Source organism: Octopus sinensis, linkage group LG27 (genome assembly GCF_006345805.1).
Source record: "Octopus sinensis linkage group LG27, ASM634580v1, whole genome shotgun sequence".
Lineage (NCBI taxonomy): Eukaryota > Metazoa > Mollusca > Cephalopoda > Octopoda > Octopodidae > Octopus > Octopus sinensis.
This window is the reverse complement of record NC_043023.1, coordinates 7,113,933-7,136,432: the sequence shown is the minus strand read 5'-3', so window position 1 is coordinate 7,136,432 and position 22,500 is coordinate 7,113,933. Positions and strand designations below refer to the sequence as shown.

The 22,500-nt window shown below is 39.9% G+C and overlaps 1 protein-coding gene across 4 annotated transcripts in view; it reads right to left on the bottom strand.

Annotated features, from left to right (window-relative positions):
- Window positions 1–22,500, bottom strand: part of LOC118768162 (guanylate cyclase 32E-like) — a 64,336-nt gene that overhangs the window by 2,013 nt on the left and 39,823 nt on the right. For all 4 annotated transcript variants that reach the window (XM_036514102.1, XM_036514104.1, XM_036514105.1 and 1 more), the window contains 10 exons: window positions 20,461–20,706; window positions 17,393–17,497; window positions 12,956–13,027; window positions 11,733–11,895; window positions 8,900–9,049; window positions 6,484–6,664; window positions 4,895–5,035; window positions 4,655–4,778; window positions 2,824–3,166; window positions 450–541 (listed from right to left, as the gene is read on the bottom strand). In XM_036514102.1, coding sequence (XP_036369995.1) covers window positions 450–541; window positions 2,824–3,166; window positions 4,655–4,778; window positions 4,895–5,035; window positions 6,484–6,664; window positions 8,900–9,049; window positions 11,733–11,895; window positions 12,956–13,027; window positions 17,393–17,497; window positions 20,461–20,706 — 1,617 coding nt within the window. The remainder of the gene's footprint in view (window positions 1–449; window positions 542–2,823; window positions 3,167–4,654; window positions 4,779–4,894; window positions 5,036–6,483; window positions 6,665–8,899; window positions 9,050–11,732; window positions 11,896–12,955; window positions 13,028–17,392; window positions 17,498–20,460; window positions 20,707–22,500) is intronic.

The following is a 22,500-nucleotide window of genomic DNA, read 5'->3' as shown; positions in this document are numbered from 1 at the left end:
GAAAATATTTTTCATTTTTAACCTCGTATATAGTATGCACTAGGGGCTCGTGGGGCCTGAATTGAACCTGCCTTCCCACTCCATCTGTAATGTCTTCTGGTCTGTTCTATCATTCGATTTATTTATATTTTTGTGAATTTTTAATGTCATCTTTATGTTATATTCATCCGTCCATCTGACCCCAATCAGAATATATTGTCCCTTATCTATGTTGCCCCTTGTGGGAAGTAAAAAAATCAAACGTTTGGGTTATTTAGAGAAGGCTCTCTGCCTATTGAAATGGCTCACGGTCCATTGGAGAGCTAAAAGCTAAGTACAGAAATACATAAAGTGTCTTGCTCAAGAACACAACACAAAGTCCAGTCTTGGAATCGAACTCACAACCTCACATAAGTACAGAAATATGTGTAAAAGGAACTGGGAATTGAACTCTTGTCAGTGTGACTCACCTTCAGATGTACTATACCACGTTCTTCGACCTCATAACCACCAAGTTGGTCCAATAACTCCTTACATTGCTGGGAACAGTGGATTTTAAGGGCTGCAATGAGAAATAGATAGATAGGTCAGGGAAGTAATGCTTTCATTCACACTAACACACACATATTACCAGGCGCATATACACATAAATATGCATATCACACACACACAAACACACACACACACACTTAAATATATATACCATATTTTAATGTGTATAAGGAACCCTTTTTTTGTCAAAAGTAAAGTTAAAATATATGGGAGTTTCTTATACATAGATAGTATTATAATCCCTCACAAAACCATTTTTCCAAATTTTAAGGCCCCAAAATTAATGGGTTCCTTGTACACAAGGGTTCTTTATATATGTTAAAATATGGTGTGTATATATATATATATATAATATATATATATATATACACACACACACACACACACACACACATACATACATACATATATATATATATATAAGAATTTTTTACATAGTGAGATAAAAAACCAAGGCTGTGTAGATATTAGAACATTTATCTATAAATGTTCTATCTACACACTTACTCAACTTTACTTGACACCTTTGGGTCTCAATGACATCATTACCTCTTATAACCTATATATATATATATAAAATTAATTAATTATAAAATTAAAATTTAGGGTAAAAATTGATATTTATCAATTAGAACCAGTGGTCTAGCATATTAAAAAAAGAATCCGAAGATTAAAATATTTATATATACCAATTAAGTCCTTAATTGGTATATATAAATATTTTAATCTTCGGATTCTTTTTTTAATATGCTAGACCACTGGTTCTAATTGATAAATATCAATTTTTACCCTAAATTTTAATTTTATAAATATTTGTTCTCTAACCGATAAATTAACTGCTGCTAACTATTAGCTGCAGGCTAGTTTTCTCGGGTCTCATCGCGCCAAAAGTAGAGGCATTTGAAATATATATTTCAAATGTAATAGGCCGGACTCCATGCACGCGATATTTTGGTGTCGTGTTGGCATTTAGTCCAGCAAATTACATTTTATATGGGACCATGCTGATGATGTTGCACTTTTCCTTGCGGAAAATAACAGCTGAAACTAAATTTAGTACATGGGTAAATATTTATTTCGTATATTTTTCACTTGTTTATTACTTTGGTTTTGTTGAGTTTGATCTGAGAACATAACTTTTTGTGGAGAATGGCGATTTGACGTCTATATCTAGCATGTTGACTGTCCACTTTTCGTGTGCAGTCCTTAATTGGTATATATATATATACATACATATATATATATTGTTGTAGACATGGGGCTGGGAACAGGGGGTGCAGGGGGTGCAAGTGCACCTCCTAAAGTTTTTGTGGGGTACAAAATCAAAATTTGCACCCCTTACTGTTTTCAGGTTTAGAAAACAGTGAATAAAAAATGGTCTACAAAAAATAGCTGGAAGTTAGGTTTCTTCACAATGAACAAAGAACAAAAACAAATTTTAAAAAAATAAGATCTTGTTTGAAAAAAATTTAGGACCTGGGTTTGCACCCCCTAATGCAAATATCGTTTCCGAGCCAGTGATTGTAGATATAAAATTAATCATTTTGTATTTGAGACAGTCTCCAGCTGCTCTCAATTTTCAACTGTGTACTCAATGGGTTATGGAGACACATGGCCCAGTAGTTAAAGCAGCTGACTCATGGTCAAGGAATCGCAGGTTCAAATCTCAGACTGGGCGATGTGTGTGTTTATGAGTGAAACACCTAAGCTCCATGCAGCTCCGGGAGAAGGTAATGTTGAACTTATGCTGACTTTTTTGCCACAACTTTCTCTCACTCTTTCCTCCTGCATCTTGCGGCTCACCTGTGACGGACCAGCGTCCCAACCAGGTGGGGAACCTAAACGCCAAAGAAACCGGGAAACCGGCCCTTATGAGCCAGGCATGGTTTGAGAAGGAACAAACAACAACAACAACACTTACTGGGTCATCAGCTACATTACACAGACACACACACACAAACACACACACACACAGACACACAGACACACACAAACACACACACACACACACAGACACACACACACAGACACACACACACACATACACACACACAAACACACACACAAACACACAAACACACAAACACACACACACAAACACACACAAATACACACACACACACACACAAACACACACACACATACACACACACAAACACACACACAAACACACACACACAAACACACACACACACAGACACGCACACACAGACACACATAGACACACACACACACAGACACACACACACGCAGACACACACACACATACACACACACACACACAATACTCACGCTGTCCGGTTGACTCCATGCGTGATGCTGTGTTGACCGTGTCTCCAAAGAGACAGTAGCGTGGCATCTTCTGACCAACGACCCCAGACACGCATGACCCCGAGTGCAGGCCAATGCGCAGTTTCAGCGTGTCGTTCGGTCGGTGGCGGATGCGGAACTTTCGGATGGCGTCGAGCAGATGCAGAGACATGGAGGCTGCTTCCCCCGCATGCAGAATTCCGTTGGTCTTGGGAAGTCCGCTGACCACCATGTAGGCGTCTCCGATTGTCTCCACTTTGTATACATCGTAGTTGCCGATGATTCCATCGAAGAGGGTGTAGAGGTCGTTGAGGAGGTTTACTACCTGGATTTGGGGGTGAGTGGGATACGGTGGGAGGGAAGGGGAGAGACGGGTGCAGGGGAGGGGAGAGGGGAAAGAGAGAGAGAGGAGGGAGGGAAGAAGATAGGGTCAGGGAGAGAGTGAAGGAGAGAGGGAAATGGTGGGAGGGAAGGGGAGAGAAGTGTGCAGAGGAGGGGAGAGGGAGGGGAAAGAGTGAGGGAGAGAGAACGAAGGAGAGAATGGAGGGGGAGAGAGGGAAACAGTGGGAGGGAATGGGAGAGAAGGGTGCAGAGGAGGAGAGAAAAGAAAGAGAGAGAAGGGTGCAGAGGAGTGGAGAGGGGAAAGTGAGAGAGAGACGGGGAGAGAGAGTGGAAGAAGATAGGGGAGGGGAGAGAGTGAGAGAGGGAAACGGTGGGAGGGAAGGGGAGAGAAGGGGGGAGAGGGGGAGAAGGGACGGTAAAAGAGGGGAGAGGGGAGAGAGAGAGAATGAGAGAAAGGGAGAAATAGAGAGATACGGAGACAGAGAGGGGAAGAGATATGGGGTGAGGGAGGGAGGGAGGAAAGGAAAGAGTGATAAAGACAGAGGGACAGGTTGAGAAGGAAAAAGAGGTGAAAAGAAGAAAAAAGAAGAAAAGTTTGTGTTATTAGCAGTGTAAAAAACACAATAATAATAATAATAGAAACAATAATAATAATAACAACAACAACATTGAAAAATACCTTAGGAATGAGAACCCAGGTTCGAAATTTCCCCCAAGACACCTGAAGAAGGCTGGAGGGTATATCAGCCGAAACGTGTTAATAACAAACAAGATGAGGACAAATATCCGTCAAATGTAAATAATGTAAATAACGTAAATAATGTAAATAATGTAAATAATGTAAATAACAGGTGCAGGCAATGCTGTGTGGTTAGAACCTTGCTTCCCAACCACATGGTTCCAAAGCCCATCGTATATATATATATATATATATATATATATATATATATATCATCATCATTCATCATATGTATGTATGTATGTATGTATATATATGTTTGTGCGTCTGTGTTTGTTCCCCCAACATCGCTTAACAACCGATGCTGGTGTGTTTGCATCCCTGTCACTTAGCGGCTCAGCAAAAGACACTGATAGAATATGTACTAGGCTTGCAAAGAATAAGTCCTGGGGTCAATTTGCTCGACTAAAGGCGGTGCTCCAGCATGGCCACAGTCAAACGACTAAAACAAATAAAAGAATAAAAGAATGTAAAAATTGCCCTTCAAGGCGGTGCTACAGCATGGCCACAGACAAATAACTGAAAAAGAGTAAAAGAGTAAAAGAATAACATTTGCAGCTATAGACAATACACCTGCAATTCCTCAAACTTGCATCAAAGATGCGCTTTTACAGCGTGCATCTTCCTGACAATGTTTTTTGGGGTTACATCATGAGAAAACAAAAATTAACTAAAGTTAACTAAAAGTGTAGTGTTTATACACGTATGTGTTGTAAAAATTACAGTTGTTACCTGCATGGGGGTACTTTCTGAAGACATTGCAGTAAATCCACAAATGTCACTCAGGTATATCGTCACGCTGTCGAACATTTCAGCCTCCACTTTCTTTCCACGCTTCAGTTGTTCCGCCACAGACCTGTAATGTATAATTGAATGTACAACATAATATGACGTAACATAATGTAATGTCAATCTGTTGGATGCGTAATGTCAATGTGCACGCATGACAGAGTGTAAGGACCAAAATCTCACCGTGGTAACATCTGTAATAACAGTTCTTCTGTTTTCTTCTTCTCCTCAATTAATTGCCCAGTCCTGTCTTGGATCACTGCTTCCAAATTACTAGCATATTTCTCCATCATGGCCACCATGTTGTCAAAGATGTTGGATTTCCTGTAAAGGTCAAGGTTTTATAATAAAGAATAGATAAGCGAAAATCATACCCCTAGACCAACAAGCCAACTGCACCCACTACATTCATAGGGCACCCACTACACTCACAGAGTGGTTGGCATTAGGAAGGGCATCTAGTTGTAGAAACACTGCCAGATCAGACTGGAGCCTGGTGCAGCCTTCTGGCTTCCTAGACCCAGGTCGAACCGTCCAACCCATGCTAGCATGGAAAACGGACATTAAGCGATGATGATGATGAGATAAGTGGTTATACACACCACTACACAACACATTGCATATAGAGAGGACAAGTGGTGCAGCAAGAACAAGCATTGAAGATGACAGAAACATCTGGCCAAGGAGTCACAATATCTGACTCAACAATGCTTGTGCTGCTGTGTGGAAGTTTTGTTGCCTACATCATTGGAATGGCCCTGAACAGCTCTGGCGTTAGAGTAGAAGGGGCTGAAAGGCATACAAAGCTGCTTCACTGCCTGATGAGACATTAACTCCTCCCTCTACCTCATTCACTCCTACTCACTCCTCTCCCATAACGATACCTTCAACCATCATCCTTCCCTCCTTCTTCCACACCTACTCTTTCTTTTACCACCACAACTACCACTACCACCAATATCACCACCACCACCACCACCACCACCACAACAACAACAACAGCAACAACCACCACCACAACCACATCCACCACCATCACCAAAACAACAGCAACAACCTCAACCACCACCACACAATATCATATCATCTCCAACACTTCTCTTCTCTCTCTTTCTCTCCCTCTATAGCCTTCACTCTGACCCCTACAACACTTCAAGGTCACCATGGCCCCTATCATTCTTCCACAAAGATTCACATTATTACTTTACATGCTAAGACAATGAGCTGGCAGAATCGTTAGCACACCAGAGGAAATGCTTAGCGGTATCTCATCTGCTGCTATGTTCTAAGTTCAAATTCCACCAGAGTTGACTTTGTCTTTCATCCTTTCGGGCTCAATTAAACAAGTACCAATTATGCACTGGGGTTGATGTAATCAACTTAAACCGTTCCCCCAAATTTCAAGCCTTGTGCCTCCAGTAGAAAGGATTATGATTATTATTATTAAGAAAGGCAACAAGCTGGCAGAATCGTTAGCACGCCGGGTGAAATATTTACCGGTATTTTGTCTGCCGTTACGTTGTGAGTTCAAATTCCGCCGAGGTCGACTTTGCCTTTCATCCTTTCTGGATCGATAAATTAAGTACCAGTTATGCACTGGGGTTGATATAATCGACTTAATCTGTCAAAATTCAATGGTTGACTCTGCCTTTCATCTTTTCGGGGTTGATAAAAAAAGTACCAGTTGAACACTGGGGTCAGTGTAATAGACTTGCCCCCTATTCCCAGCATTGATGGCCTTGTGCTAAAACTTTGAAATTCTTATTACTTACATGCCCTTCAACATTGGCTTCAGTTTGTGGCGAATGACTTTGAAATCTGGCCGCTTGTTTGGTTCCTCATCCCAGCATTCTTTGATGACGTCAGTGGTGCAGCGTTCGATGGTTTCGAGGGCGGCCAACCGTGGCCGGAATGGTACACCGTTGTGGGGCCGACGGACACGCTCGATGATCTCTGGAGGTGAAAGATGGAGGTGAGAAAGAAGAGGTATATAATGTGGTGCAAGAAAGATCAAGAGAGAGAGAGAGAGAGAAATAGAAAGAGAGAAGAGAGAGAGAGAGAAGGGAGAGAGAGAAGAGTGAGAGAGTGAGAGAGAATGAGAGAGAGAGAGAGAGAAGAGAGAGAGAGAATTGGAGAGAGAGATAGAATGAGAGAGAGAGAGAGAAGAGAGATAGAATGAGGGAGAGAAGAGTAGAGAGAAGGGAAAGAGGGAAAGACAAAGAGGAAAGGAGAGAAAGAAGGGGGAAGAAAGCAGGAGAGAAAAACAGAAAGGAAAAGAGAGAGCAAGGGAGAGGAAGAGAGAGTAGAGAATGAGGGAGAGGAAAACAGAAAGAGAGAAGAAGGGCATGAAGGAGAGGGAAAGAAAGAGAAAAAGAGGGAAAGAAAAAGATAGAGATAGAGAATGGGAGAGAAAGAGAGGCAGGAAGTAGAAAAATTGAAACAAAATGGTAGAATGGAGGAGAGCAAGAGAATCAGGGAGAAACAGAGACACCAAAAGAGAGAAGAAGAGACTGAAGTGGAGAGAGAGAGATACAAGTGTAAACTGAACAGACATATATATATCATTTAATAAACATAATAAATGTTTTTATGTGCTATTGATGAGAGCATGCAAGTATTTTTTAACACATCTGGTGTCCCAGCACAATCTTCAGGCACTGCCCACATAGCATAACAAACTAAAAATGAGAGAAAAAGCAAGAAAGAAGTAGGTATTAAAAGTGGAAAATGAAAAAGAAAACATTAGATTCTTTGTGTTTTTATTTTCTTCCTGACTATATCTTCCTCACTTAACCAAATGTGTCTGAACTGCTAGCAACTCACCACCAGCGTATAACTTGGAGTGAAAGTGAAATGTAAATCTGGTAACTTTTAAAGCATGTTGCATCACCTCAAGAGGTTTACTGCAATATGTGTTGCATCTGATGCCATTACATCATCCCACACCCACTAAGGTGCAGTGCAGAATGAAGCCGAAACGATTGTTGTGCTAATAAAGGTTCTAGTTACACTCTGTCTTCCGTAACAATCATTTAATATATATATCATTCAACTACTACTGTAGCTGAATAATATTCTTATGACCGCAATTTACTCCCATGCAGCATTTTTCAGAGCTTGTCGTTAATTCAGTTCTTAACCAAATGGAAAACCATTAACATTTTTGAAGAGGACTTGTCCCTAGCTACATTTTGACATAAAAAATTGAGATTTGGTCCAGTAGAAAAAAGTTTACATCAAAATTTGTAGCGACATTATACGAGAGTAGGTAACACCACCAGTCAAGTTTAGATCTAAATAACTTTTTTATTTTAAAAGTAAAATATATTTATCTTAGATTCAATGATAGAAGAAAGCATGAAGAATTTTATAGTTATGGTCCCATGCAACAAAAATTTGTAGAAAAATATTATGAGGTAAAATATCATGAAAAAATATAAATAAAGCAAAAAATTGGATTTAAGTAGAATTAACTTTTTATTTTAAAAACAGACTATATTTCAATTAAGCTTAAATGATAGAGCTCAATTTGAAGAATTTTATGGTATCAGTCTAATGCAATGGAGTTTTAAACGGAAAAAGTTATTAGTGTTTGTTTCTCAAATTTGAGGGTGATAATATAGTTCTATACCTTTTTATGAATATAGTTCTAGGGGACTTTTAATATGTCTTACTGGCATCATTGAGGTAAGGAAAGAATTATTGAAAACACCACTAATTGACACATTTGACACATTATTAATTAGCATAATAGCATAGCCTCAAGAAAATTTTCCTGTTCTGTACTTTCCCAGATGTAATAACTTATCCTGTGGTTGGTAAGCAAGCTACTTACCACACAGCCACTCCTGCACCTATATGTGTGTGTGTGTGTGTGTGTGTGTATGAGTGTATATGATGGGCTTCTTTCAGTTTCTTTCTACCAAATCCACTCACAAGGCTTTGGTCGACCTGAGGCTATAGTAGAAGACACTTGCCCAAGGTGCCATGCAGTGGGACTGAACCCGGAACTATGTGGTTCATAACCAATCTACTTCCCACACAGCCACTCTGTGCCTATATATATATATATATATATATATATATATATATATATATATATATATATTTAAAAGCACATACGCAAACATATGCATGCATTAACTGCAAAGGTGCATGTCATGGATGCCACTACATCTACTTTCTTACCTTTTGGTGTAAACTCAGAGTCCCCATAGGGACCTTTCCTGCCATAGATTTCATAGAGTATCACAGCGAATGAGAAGACGTCCCCAGGTTGAGTACCACGTGGTGGAGAACTCTTGTCTCTCAGAAGTTCCGGGGCTCTCCACAGCAGATCTGATGGTGGTGGTGGTGGTGGTGGTGGTGGAGGTGGTGGTGTTGGCGGTAGTGGTAGTTGTGGAATTGGTGGTGGAGACAGTGAAAGTGGATAGTGGAGGTGGTTGTGATGGTGATGGTAGTGATGGTGATGATGGTGTTGGTGGTAGTAGCAGTGGTGGTAGCAGGGTGTTTTGTTTGAAGGAAAAGGCAGTGGGGGTAAAATATGATGTAGGGGGGATGAGAGGATTGCAAAGAGGAAGAGAAATAGAAGAGAGCAAACATAAATTAGCATACATTAATAATTAATAAATTAGCATACATAAATAATTGATAAATTAAATAATTTATACACATAAATAGAAAGAGGGGCGATAATGTGTATATATATATATATATATATATATATTGTTGTCTTGGTGGGGTCATTATGCTAATAGCAAGCACACACACTGGTTGTATTTCACTGCTTCATTATTCATCTGTTGGTTAAGTATGTAACTAATTTACTTATCAGTTGCTTTATTGATCATTTGGTCAATCATTCTCACTCTCATTATACACACACACACACACACACACACCTGTTGTTTTGTCCTGTTATTTGTATTTGTGCAACATTTGTCCGTTTTTTTCTGTCCATGTTTCCATATACATTCACTGCTTTCTTCCAAGGAATCTAATGCTCTTAGCTTAGTTTTTCCTTGGGGCTGGCCAGATTGGAGCAATCTCGAGTATAACCAGCTGAAAATTGCAAAGATAATCTGGAATTCGACTGAGGATAAAAAACTCTGAATGACCCGTCCTTGTTTTCTTTGTATTGTCTGTCTGGATGTTTTGCATTCTTGTCCCATTTTTGTATTTCATATATATATATATATATATATATACAAATATATATATATATACAAATATATATATATATATATATTATATATATATATATATATATATAATATATATATATATATGTATGTGTGTATATATATATACACACACATATATGAATATATATATATATATATATATATATATATATATATATATATACATACACACATACATATATATACATACATATATATATGTTCACACACATATATATGCATATACATATATATATATATATATACTAAGCAATAAAGGGTTTAGCAACGAATTGCCTTACCACATACCGAATTTAGAAATAGCAGTCAAAGAGTTATAGCTATTTCTTCTACTAAAAAGGGAGATCTCAGTAAAAACAGCAATTGGAAGGCAGACACAAACAGGTAAGAGAGAATGAATTGACGGCAATCTATCATACAATTTTAAGTTATCTACGGACGCACGTTTCGAAATCAAGTTTTTAGGAAAGCATAAGAATTAAATATTAAATAATTCTACCTTACCCAAACTTCTTTTCTCTTCAGCGTAGAATACTATAATCATAAATGATTATATATTGAATTTTGAGATACTAGAAGGCACCAACTCAACTCAGTATCAGAGCGAGCTAGAATCCGCAACTAGTATCACCAAATTCAAAGTGTGAATGAAAAGATTGTGTCACCAGCCCCTTCCCACCCGCGTGTAGCCAAAACAAGATGCTGTGGTCATCTACTGAGATAAAATATGGTTATCCGTAATAATGAAGGGTGAAATTAATTAATTTGGAATAATTATCAGTTACACCAAGTAGTCTTCGGCATGTAAAAGCCTCATTCGAGGAAAATTTAAGTAATACTAAGCAATAAAGGGTTTAGCAACGAATGCCTTACCACATACCGAATTTAGAAATAGCAGTCAAAGAGTTATAGCTATTTCTTCTACTAAAAAGGGAGATCTCAGAGTAAAAACAGCAATATATATATATATATATATATATATATATATATTATATATATATATATATACATACATATACACACATACATATATATACATACATATATATATATGTTCACACACATATATATGTATATACATATATATATCCTTCCAGGCAATATACTTTATAAGCGCTCTGTTGGCATATCAGGCTAACAATACTACTTAGATTAGTGAAGAACCCCAAGTAACCTTTTGGTAGGGCCCCAGGTTATGGGTCATCACAAATCTATATTTTTCAAGAAATGGCTCCAATGAAGGTAGCATCTTCTTAGGTTGTTCAATTTACCTGAATTGATCAATAGACCATTGAGTAAGCCTATCAGTAATGCACCTATAATGGCTACTGGAAACAGCTGTAAGCCACATTTGCTCCAATAAAGGAATTATTTGAAATGACCATTATTTTTCACTTGTTTCTTGAGTCTGAACCCACTCCACATTAGAAAACTGCTAACATATTAAAGGCAACATAGCTCTCCTATTTCTTTACTGCCCACAAGGGGCTAAACACAGAGAGGACAAACAAGGACAGACAAGTGGATTAAGTCGATTATATCGACCCCAGTGCGTAACTGGTACTTATTTAATCGACCCCGAAAGGATGAAAGGCAAAGTCGACCTTGGCGGAATTTGAACTCAGAACGTAGCAGCAGACGAAATACCGCTAAGTATTTCGCCCGGCGTGCTAATGTTTCTGCCAGCTCGCCACCTTTGAAAGACAACATAGCTCTCCACACATAACACACATACACACACCCTGGGCCAATGTCTAAACAGATGACCATCCAGGCAGAAAGCAGGAAGAAGAGGGTGGTGGATGAGCAGTACTTACTTCTGTGGTAGGCAAACTCTCCAATGTCGTCCTTAGCATCTGCCATAAACTGATGCAGGCCGAAATCGGTGACCTTCAGCACCCATCGACTGTCCACTACGCAGTTGGAGGACTTCAGTTTACCATGGGACTTCACCTCACTGTCATGGAGATAACTCATACCCTGAAAAATAATATGTCATGGTAAGACACACACACATACATATACATACATACATATATATATATATATATATACTTGATAAGTGTAAGCACCTGTATATGCCAGATAGTGGCAGAGGTGAGAGAGTATAAATCAAATATAAATCAAAAAACAGAACACAAAGGATATCGCGGTACACATGTTTCAAGCTTTATAAACAATCTGTTATTACATCACTGTATTATTAATATAAAAGATGGTTTAAATCTCCCTTCAGCCGCAAATATTGTTAGTCCAAAGATTACATCACAATATAAAAGTACACATAATCTTTGCACTAACAATGTTTGCAGCTGAAGAGAGCTTTAAACTATCTTTTATATCAATAATACACTGATGTATTGGTTTGTATGAATAAAGGCAAAGAGTTGGATCTGGACATGTGCAGTTTCCATTTTCTTTGTGCCCCTGCAATCCTGTCCTGTTTGTACACACATATATTTACATATACACATACATGAGCACATACACACACATGTACACACAGAATTAGTTAAGAATACACCAAGTGTTTTCTTAACTAGATTTTTCCTGAAGAAGAGCATTGACTCGAAATATCAAAGACTTCTTATATTTTTCCTGAGCCTCAAACTGACACACCTTGTTTATTGTTCCCTGACTTAGTCTTTGTCTTTTATTTTTTGTTTTTTAAAACGATGTTGGCCCATACATACACACATTCGTCCACATGCATACACATACACTTATACACATATACACACACCTACACACATACACACATGCATACATATACAGACACATAAACACACCTACACATATATACATGTACACATACATATACAGGCACATAATCATGCACACACACATGCACACATATACATATATACACACAGTCATGTACACACACATGCAAGATATCGCACACATACATATACAGACACATAAGCACACCTACTCACACATACACATACATATACATGGACACACACATACATACAAAATATTATTGGGGTGACACAGACACAGAGCAACAAACATGGCATCCAGCCTGTTCACTTACCAAGATGATATCATGGACCAAGGAATCGGTAAACATTCTGTCCAGCTGGAGTTCTTCATTTTCTAGAATATCCTACAATAGCAACAACACCATTATTATTATTATTATTATTATTATTGAGTGAGAGAGCAGTGCATGCCATCAAAGTGACACTGGGGTAAAATATACGAAGCCCAGTATACCCATCATGACTACCCGTCTGATAAGGGTACACCAAGTACATGCATCATAACCATGTGTGCGCGACATGGTGATCTCATATCAAGATAAACAGCGAATGACCTTGCAGATGGGGCCCAGTTAGAAGTTTCTTCTGGTCGAGTAACCCATCCCGCTCAAAAGGTCCCTGAATAAGGGTTGTTTAAGGATGTTGAACAAAACACCCCTGTTTCCAGAAGTGAATTACCCAAACCTCCAAGAATCCCTCTCAACACATGGCTATGATGCTCTCCTACTACTTCTGCTCGTGATCAGAGACACACATATCATCAGCCACTAAGGGACATGCTCAACTGGTTAAGGTCAAAGAACTGACAAGCAAATCTGTGGTATTGAGCAGAATATTTGCTGTAGCCCATCTTTTGCATCAAGACAAAATGTACATGATAACACTTCCAATCAGTTAAGATCAGAAGCCATGAGAGCCACTGCCTGGTACTGCATCAGGGCATTTTATTATTATCATTATCATTATTATTATTATTATTATTATTATTATTATTATTATTAAATCAAAATTAAAAGAAGAGTGCCATTGTCATCTAGTGAACGATATTTCAACATCTCATGTGTCTTCAACAGGTTCGAAAAATAAATTTGTCAATCTACTTCATTATGGTTAATATATAAAGGATTGAGGTAACTTCTCCAGAAGATATAGAATCAAAATTAAAAGAAGAATGCCATTGTCATCTATTGTTATTATTATTATTATCATTATCATTATTGTTGTTGTTGTTGTTGTTGTTATTGTTATTATCATTATTGTTGTTGTTGTTGTTATTGTTATTATCATTATTGTTGTTGCTGTTGTTGTTATTGTTATTATTATTGTTATTATCATTATTATTGTTGTTGTTGTTATTATTATTATCATTATCATTATTATTGTTGTTGTTGTTGTTATTGTTATTATCGTTATTGTTGTTGTTGTTGTTATTATTATTATTATTATCATTATTATTATCATTATTATCATCATCATCATTATTATTATTATTATTATTCCAGGCGAAGAATGTACTCCTCAACATAGATTAGTAGTTAGCGACTTCAGGATCAGAGCTAAATGGTTGCCCAGAAGAAGACCTGCTTGGAGGAGAAGGGTCTGGAAGCTTAAAGATCCTGTAAATGGACAGAGATTTAGAGACATACTACTCGAAGCCTTTGACGAAATAGAAGGGGATATAGCTTCACTTAATGTGGAAAGCAACTGGAGATTTCTACGGGACAATCTGCTGACAGCCACCGACCAGATCTGTGGATGGAGCAAAGTACCGTCTCGACCCAGAGTAACATGGTGGTGGAACACTGTGGTTGACAGGGCTATTAGACAAAAGAGACAGGCTTGGAAGGACTGGAAGAACGGTGGTAGCAGGGAATTGTATCAGACAGCCAGAAGGGAAGCTAGGAGACAGGTTTATTTAGCCAGAGGAGAAGCGGATAAGAAAAAATTTGCCAATGTTCTGAGCCGTGAGGATGAAAGACTTGAGGTATTTCGTGTTGCAAGACAGTGTGTGAGAGAGAATCGTGATGTGGTAGGAGAGAAGTGTGTTTGCATGTATGATGGTTCACTTGCGCTAAATGAGGATGCAAAGAGAGAGGTTTGGAGATGCCACTATGAAAGGTTGCTGAATAAAGAAAATGAATGGGATAAAGAGAGTCTGCCGAATGTTGACCCAACAGAGGGACCAGCTATCCGAGTTGATAGTTCCGTGGTAGCCAAGGCAATTAGAAGCATGAAGACAGGGAAAGCCCCAGGCCCATCAGGAATTACTGCAGAGATGCTCAAAATATCTGGCAGTGTCGGCTATAACCTAGTCACCCGTATAGTCAACCAGGTGATACACGAAGGAGTCATACCCAATGACTGGTGCAGCAGCATACTAGTCAACTGCTACAAAGGTAAAGGTGATGCCCTAGATACAAATAATTACAGAGGTATCAAGCTGTTGGATCAAGTAATGAAGGTTACGGAGAGGGTCATAGCCCAACTAATTAGAGAGAGAGTTAGTTTAGATGAGATGCAGTTTGGGTTCGTGCCAGGGAAAAGTACCACTGATGCTATATTCCTGGTAAGGCAGCTGCAGGAGAAATACCTAGCCAAAGATAAGCCTCTGTACCTGGCTTTCGTTGACATGGAGAAAACTTTTGATAGGGTCCCTCGATCCCTTATCTGGTGGTCAATGAGGAAACTAGGGATAGATGAATGGCTGGTGAGGACTGTGCAAGCCATGTACAGAGATGCCGTAAGTAAGGTTAGGGTTGGCAACATGTACACAGAAGAATTCAAAGTAGAGGGTGGGGTCCACCAGGGTTCAGTACTCAGCCCCCTCCTATTTATCATAGTACTCCAGGCAATTACGGAGGAATTCAAGACAGGCTGTCCCTGGGAGCTCCTCTACGCTAACGACCTTGCTCTTATTGCTGAGTCACTATCAGAACTGGAGGAGAAGTTCCAGGTGTGGAAGGAGGGTTTAGAATCAAGGGGCCTTAGAGTCAACCTAGCTAAAACCAAAGTACTAATAAGTAGGAAGGTAGACAATCCACAAATGTCTTCAGGAAGATGGCCCTGCTTGATCTGTAGAAAAGGTGTAGGTAGAAACTCTATAAGATGTACCCAGTGTAAGCTATGGACACATAAGAGGTGCAGCAATGTCAAAGGTAGGCTAACTGGGAAGATAGTTTTTGTATGTGGCAGATGCTCGGGAGCATTAACCTCCGAAAATCTGCAGAAAACAACTTCCGTCACTTTCCAGGGGGAAAAACTAGAAGTAGTTGATAGCTTCCGTTATCTAGGTGACCAAGTCAGTAGTGGGGGTGGGTGCGCTGAAAGTGTAACTGCTAGAATAAGAATAGCCTGGGCAAAGTTTAGGGAGCTCTTACCTCTGCTGGTGACTAAAGGCCTCTCGCTCAGAGTAAAAGGCAGACTGTATGATGCATGTGTACGAACAGCCATGCTACATGGCAGTGAAACATGGGCCGTGACTGCTGAGGACATGCGTAAACTCGTGAGGAATGAAGCCAGTATGCTCCGATGGATGTGTAATGTCAGTGTACATACTCGACAGAGCGTTAGCACCTTGAGAGAAATGTTGTACCTAAGAAGCATCAGTTGTGGTGTGCAAGAGAGACGATTGCGCTGGTATGGTCATGTGGCGAGAATGGATGAAGATAGGTGTGTGAAAAAGTGCCAATCCCTAGCAGTTGAGGGAACCCGTGGAAGAGGTAGACCCAGGAAAACCTGGGACGAGGTGGTGAAGCACGACCTTCGAACTTTAGGCCTCACTGAGGAAATGACCAGCGACCGAGACCTTTGGAAATATTCTGTACGTGAGAAGACCAGGCAGGTCAAGTGAGCCCAGCCCACTTATGAATGCCTTTCCTCCCTTGGACACAAAGACCTGTTGAGGCAAGCGAAGTCGATATAGAACCTCATCCGACGACAGACACCCATGCCAACCCCCCTGCTTGCAAAGACATGTTGGGGCAAGCGAAATCGAAACCGAATTGAACCAGCCAGGATCCCTGGTCTGGTGGTACGTAAAAAGCACTATCCGACTCGTGGCCATGGCACGTAAAATACTCCAATGCGACCGTACGACAGGCACCCATGCCAACCCCCTTTGCTTGTGAAGACATGTTGGGGAAAGCGAAATCGAAATTGAATTGAACCAGCCAGGATCCCTGGTCTGGTGGTACGTAAAAAGCACTATCCGACTCGTGGCCGATGCCAGCACCGCCTCGACTGGCTTCTGTGCCGGTGGCACATAAAATACACCAATCCGACCGTGGCCGTTGCCAGCCTCGCCTGGCACCTGTGCAGGTGGCACGTAAAAAGCACCCACTACACTCACGGAGTGGTTGGCGTTAGGAAGGGCATCCAGCTGTAGAAACATTGCCAGATTAGACTGGAGCCTGGTGCAGCCTTCTGGCTTCCCAGAACCCTGGTCGAACCGTCCAACCCATGCTAGCATGGAGAACGGACGTTAAACGATGATGATGATGATGATGATGATTATTATTATTATTATTATTATTATTATTATTGTTATTATTATTAATATTGTTATTATTATTATTGTTGATGTTGTTTGTCCCCCAACACCGCTTGACAACCAATGCTGGCGTGTTTACATCCCCTTAACAAAAAGAAACAAGAAAAAATGCATAAGAAACATCAAAACATTTACAAAAAACACATGTAAATGACAATACCTGAAGGCTACCCTTGGAGCAGTATTCACTGATTATCAGAACATAGGGTCCATCGACACAGGCCCCTATAAAAGGGTTGATGTTCGGATGTCTCAGCTCCCGAATCTGTGGAAAGAGACAAATGCTGTAAGAGAATAAATTATGAACACAAATTGGTTAGGGGAGGGTTTTATGAGGTCGGAATGCATATCCTACCTCAACCTCTTTCAGTCCCCTTTTATGACACACAGAGGAAATGTTAGGTCGCTTCTTTGGCATGCTGGTCCCCACACAGTCTTACCTCTTTTAGTCCCCTTTTATGACCACAGAGAAAATGTTAGGTCTGTAGCGGGCTCTCTCTCTCTGTTATATATACATAAATATGAATGTAGTAGATAACAGCTAACCTTCAGCTGCCTTTTTGGACCCTGTTGTGTCCACTTCTCTGATTGGTTGGTATTGGCACAATTTGTCTCTTGCTCTGCTAAGCGCCAATGTGAATCCCAACCAATCGCAGCCTTCTGATATGGTCATATGAAACAGCCTCTTCCAAACATTGCGGTGAGCCAATAGTTCACTATAAAATGCTAGCTTCAACACCGTATTTTGTCTTTCGGTTCTAGACCTTTTTAGGTCTAACAACTGACCACAGAGCACACAGCCAGTTCCAGCAACAGCAGCCACATGGAGACTTTTCAACACTTGACCAACAGCATACGGCAATCTCCTTCTTTGTCGCCTCCGTCATCTTAACGTCGTCAACAACATCTCTCTACGTACACAGCAACCGTCACACAGGTTCTATCTCCTCACCGTTTGTGAATTACTTCACCATGGTTAACAGCAAATACAACCTGCGAGATCTTTCTGTATCAAGTGACCAGCAGCAGCATAGTAGCCACAACTTCTTACACATGTGCCTCAACCACCTCTGCTACTTTGCCTCAACTTCTTGTTACAGCATTTCAACTATCGTATACCTTTACTACAAACTGGTTTTTATCATCTTTGTGTCTGAACATTCGTCTAACATCATATTATAGACTCTTTCACTGCTCTGTATTTATCACACACGCATACATCCATGTGGATGATACCTTTGCACCATTCAGATGGTAACTCCCTGCCCAACCTGTGGGTCTGTTTTGGTTTTCATTGCTAGTGAGGGCTTTATGAGGCTGGAAGGCATATCCTACCTCAACCTCTTTTAGTCCCCTTTTATGACACACAGAGGAAATGTGGGATCTATTCTTTGACATGCTGGTCCCCCATAAAGCAAATAATGAACACAGTTAATTAACATACAATTATGTACAGGTGTGGCTGTGTGGTAAGAAGTTTGCTTCTTACCACAAAGGCAGTGAGCTGGCAGAAACGTTAGCATGCTGGGCAAAATGCTTAGTAGTATTTCGTCTGCTGCTATGTTCTGAGTTCAAATTCCGCCGAGAACGACTTTGCCTTTCATCATTTCGGGCTTGATTAAATAAATACCAGTTACGCACTGGGGTCGATATAATTGACTTAATCCTTTTGTCTGTCCTTGTTTGTCCTCTCTATGTTTAGCCGCTTGTAGGCAACAAAGAAATAAGAAGTTTGCTTCTCAACCACATGGTTCCAGGTTCAGTCCCACTGTGTGGCACCTTGGGCAAGTATCTTCTATTATAGGATCAGACTGACAAAATTCTCATGAGTGAATTTGGTTGACAGAAATTAAAAGAAGCTCATCATATATATATCATCATCATCATCGTTTAACGTCTGCCTTCCATGCTGGCATTGGTTGGACGGTTTGACAGGAGCTGGCCTGATGGAAGACTGCACCAGGCTTCTGTTTTGTGTCTGTTTTGGCATGGGTTTTCACACCAACCACGTTACAGAGTGGACTGACTGCTTTTTATGTGTGTGTGTGTGTGTGTATGTGTCTTTGTGCTTGTGTGTGTGTGTGTGTCTTTGTGCTTGTGTGTGTGTGTCTTTGTGCTTGTGTGTGTGTGTGTCTTTGTGATTGTGTGTGTGTATGTGTGTGTGTGTGTGTCTTTGTGCTTGTGTGTGTGTGTGTGTGTGTGTGTATGTGTGTGTGTGTGTGTGTGCCTTTGTGCATGTCTTTTTCCCACACACTCCTTTTGACAATTGGTGTTGGTTTGTTTACATCTCTATTAATTAGCAGTTCAGCAAAAGACACCAATAGAATAACTACCAAGTTTTACAAAATTATAAGTAAGAAAAAGTACCATTTGAGCATGATCATTACCAGTGTCGCCTTACTGGCACTTGCGCTGCTGGCACCTGAACAAAACATTCGAGCGAGATCATTGCCAGTGTCGCTGGACTGGCTCCTGTGCTGGTGGCACATGAAAAACACCATTTGAGCGTGGCCATCGCCAGTACCGCCAGACTGGCCCTTGTGCCGGTGGTACGTAAAAGCACCCACTACACTCTCGGAGTGGTTGGCGTTAGGAAGGGAATCCAGCAGTAGAAACTCTGCCAGATCAAGATTGGAGCCTGGTGCAGCCATCTGGTCCACAAGCCCTCAGTTAAACCGTCCAACGAATGCTAGCATGGAAAGCGGACGTTAAACGATGATGATGATGATGATGATGATGATGATGATGATGAGGATGATGAGGATGATGAGGATGAGGATGATGATGATGATGATGAGGATGATGAGGATGAGGATGATGATGATGATGATGATGATGAGGATGATGAGGATGAGGATGATGATGATGATGAGGATGATGAGGATGAGGATGATGATGATGATGATGATGAGGATGATGAGGATGAGGAGGATGATGATGATGATGATGAGGATGATGAGGATGAGGATGATGAGGATGATGAGGATGATGATGATGATGATGATGATGATGATGATGAGGATGATGACGATGATGATGATGATGATGATGATGATGAGGATGATGAGGATGAGGATGATGATAAGTACTAGGGTTGATTTGTTTGACTAAAAGTTCTTTGTGCCAGTGCCCCAGCATGCCCACAGTCTAATGACTGAAACAGGTAAAACATGAAATATACATTTTAATTAATATAACAATAACAAACACAAAAAAAAACCTACTCACAATCTTTAACTCTTTCCTCACGGCTCGGGTGAGTTCCACTTGTTTCTTGTTGACATGTCGGATGGCAACCAACTGGCCCCGGTATGTGCCAACCCTCGTGTAGAGGTGTCGCGCTTCATTGAACTCCAGGTGTGACCCCAGGGACAGCTGGCTGGAATAGAATGCTCCGTTGACTCTGGGAATGTATGCTGAGTTTTCTCTTTTGCTCAGAAGGTTTGCACCAGCACTGAGGGATTTCAGCCAGGGCTACAGGTGGGAAGAGAAAGACATATACATATTACATGCACATACATACACACACAGATATATATATATATATATATATACGCACTATTAGCTGGTCCTTCAACCCTATTATCAACCCTATTATCAACCCTATTATCTCCCCTTATTTCGCTCTTGCGTCTCATGTTTGATCTTTGACCTCTGGCCGAAATCAGATCGCCATGTTGATTCGTTAGCTACAGCACGCATTTTTTTTCTCTCCTTCTTTCTGTGTTTTTCTCTCTCTGTGTATCTTTCTGTTGAAGAGCGTAGGCTCGAAACGTTAAAGACTTGTTTTATTTATATTTCCTGAGCGCCATACTAATACAATTGTTCGTTTGTTTTCCACCTGCCTTCGTCTTTTGTTTATTTTCATAAAGCTTCCCGTTATATATATATATATATATAATATATATATATATATATATATATACAAATTGTGATAGGGGTTGCAAATTCAACCCTCCATGGGATTACTCATTCATGTACGATGTTTTGTTATATATTTTTATGTTTAACCCTAATGTTCTTATGAAGTGGTTTAATAAAGTATATGATTGGGTATTATCTGGTAGTTGATAAATGATTTAGATGTATTTCTCCATTTTCTTATTTTGTATATATATATATATATATATATTATATATATATATATATATATTATATATACAAATTGAGATAGGGGTTGCAAATTCAACCCTCCATGGGATTACTCATTCATGTACGATGTTTTGTTATATATTTTTATGTTTAACCCTAATGTTCTTATGAAGTGGTTTAATAAAGTATATGATTGGGTATTATCTGGTAGTTGATAAATGATTTAGATGTATTTCTCCATTTTCTTATTTTGTATATATATATATATATATATATATATATATACATCAGCTCTGTCTGGCACCTGTGCGGGTGGCACGTAAAAAGCACCCACTACACTCACGGAGTGGTTGGTGTTAGGAAGGGCATCCAGCTGTAGAAACACTGCCAGATTTGACTGGGCCTGATGAATCCTTCTGGCTTCACAGACCCCAGTAGAACCGCCCAACCCATGCTAGCATGGAAAACGGATGCTAAACGATGATGATGATGATGATGATGATGATGATGTATATATATATATACAAAAGAACATTCGGCTCATGATTGTAAGGTCACAAGTTCAATTCCCAGCGACGCATTGTGTCCTTGAGCAAGACACTTTATTTCACGTTGCCCCAGTCCACTCAGCTGGCAAAAATGAGTTGCACCTGTATTTCAAAGGGCCAGCCTTGTCACACTCTGTGCCACGCTGAATCTCCCTGAGAACTACGTTAAGGGTACACGTGTCTGTGGAGTGCTCAGTTACTTGCACATTAATTTCACAAGCAAGCTGTTCCGTTGATCAGATCAGCTGGAACCCTCGTCGTCGTAACCAACTAAGTGCCATGATATAAGTATATATGTATATATATATACATATATATATATATACATATATATATATATATATATATATATATATATATATATATATATATATATATGTATATATATATATGCGTATGGGTGAGGACAACTGTATAAGAAGTACCAAGCTCTAGTTGTGGATGGTATCTGAGAAAGGGGTAGAGCCAAGAAGATGTGGGATGAAGTGGTGAGAAAGGAACTTCAGACGCTGGGACAAGTGAACGGCAGATGTGGCGATTTGCTGTACTTGATAAGACACATCAAGCCAGGTAAAATCGCTGCCTTCCACACATACAGGCTGGTCATTTCAGGTATTGGTGCCACATA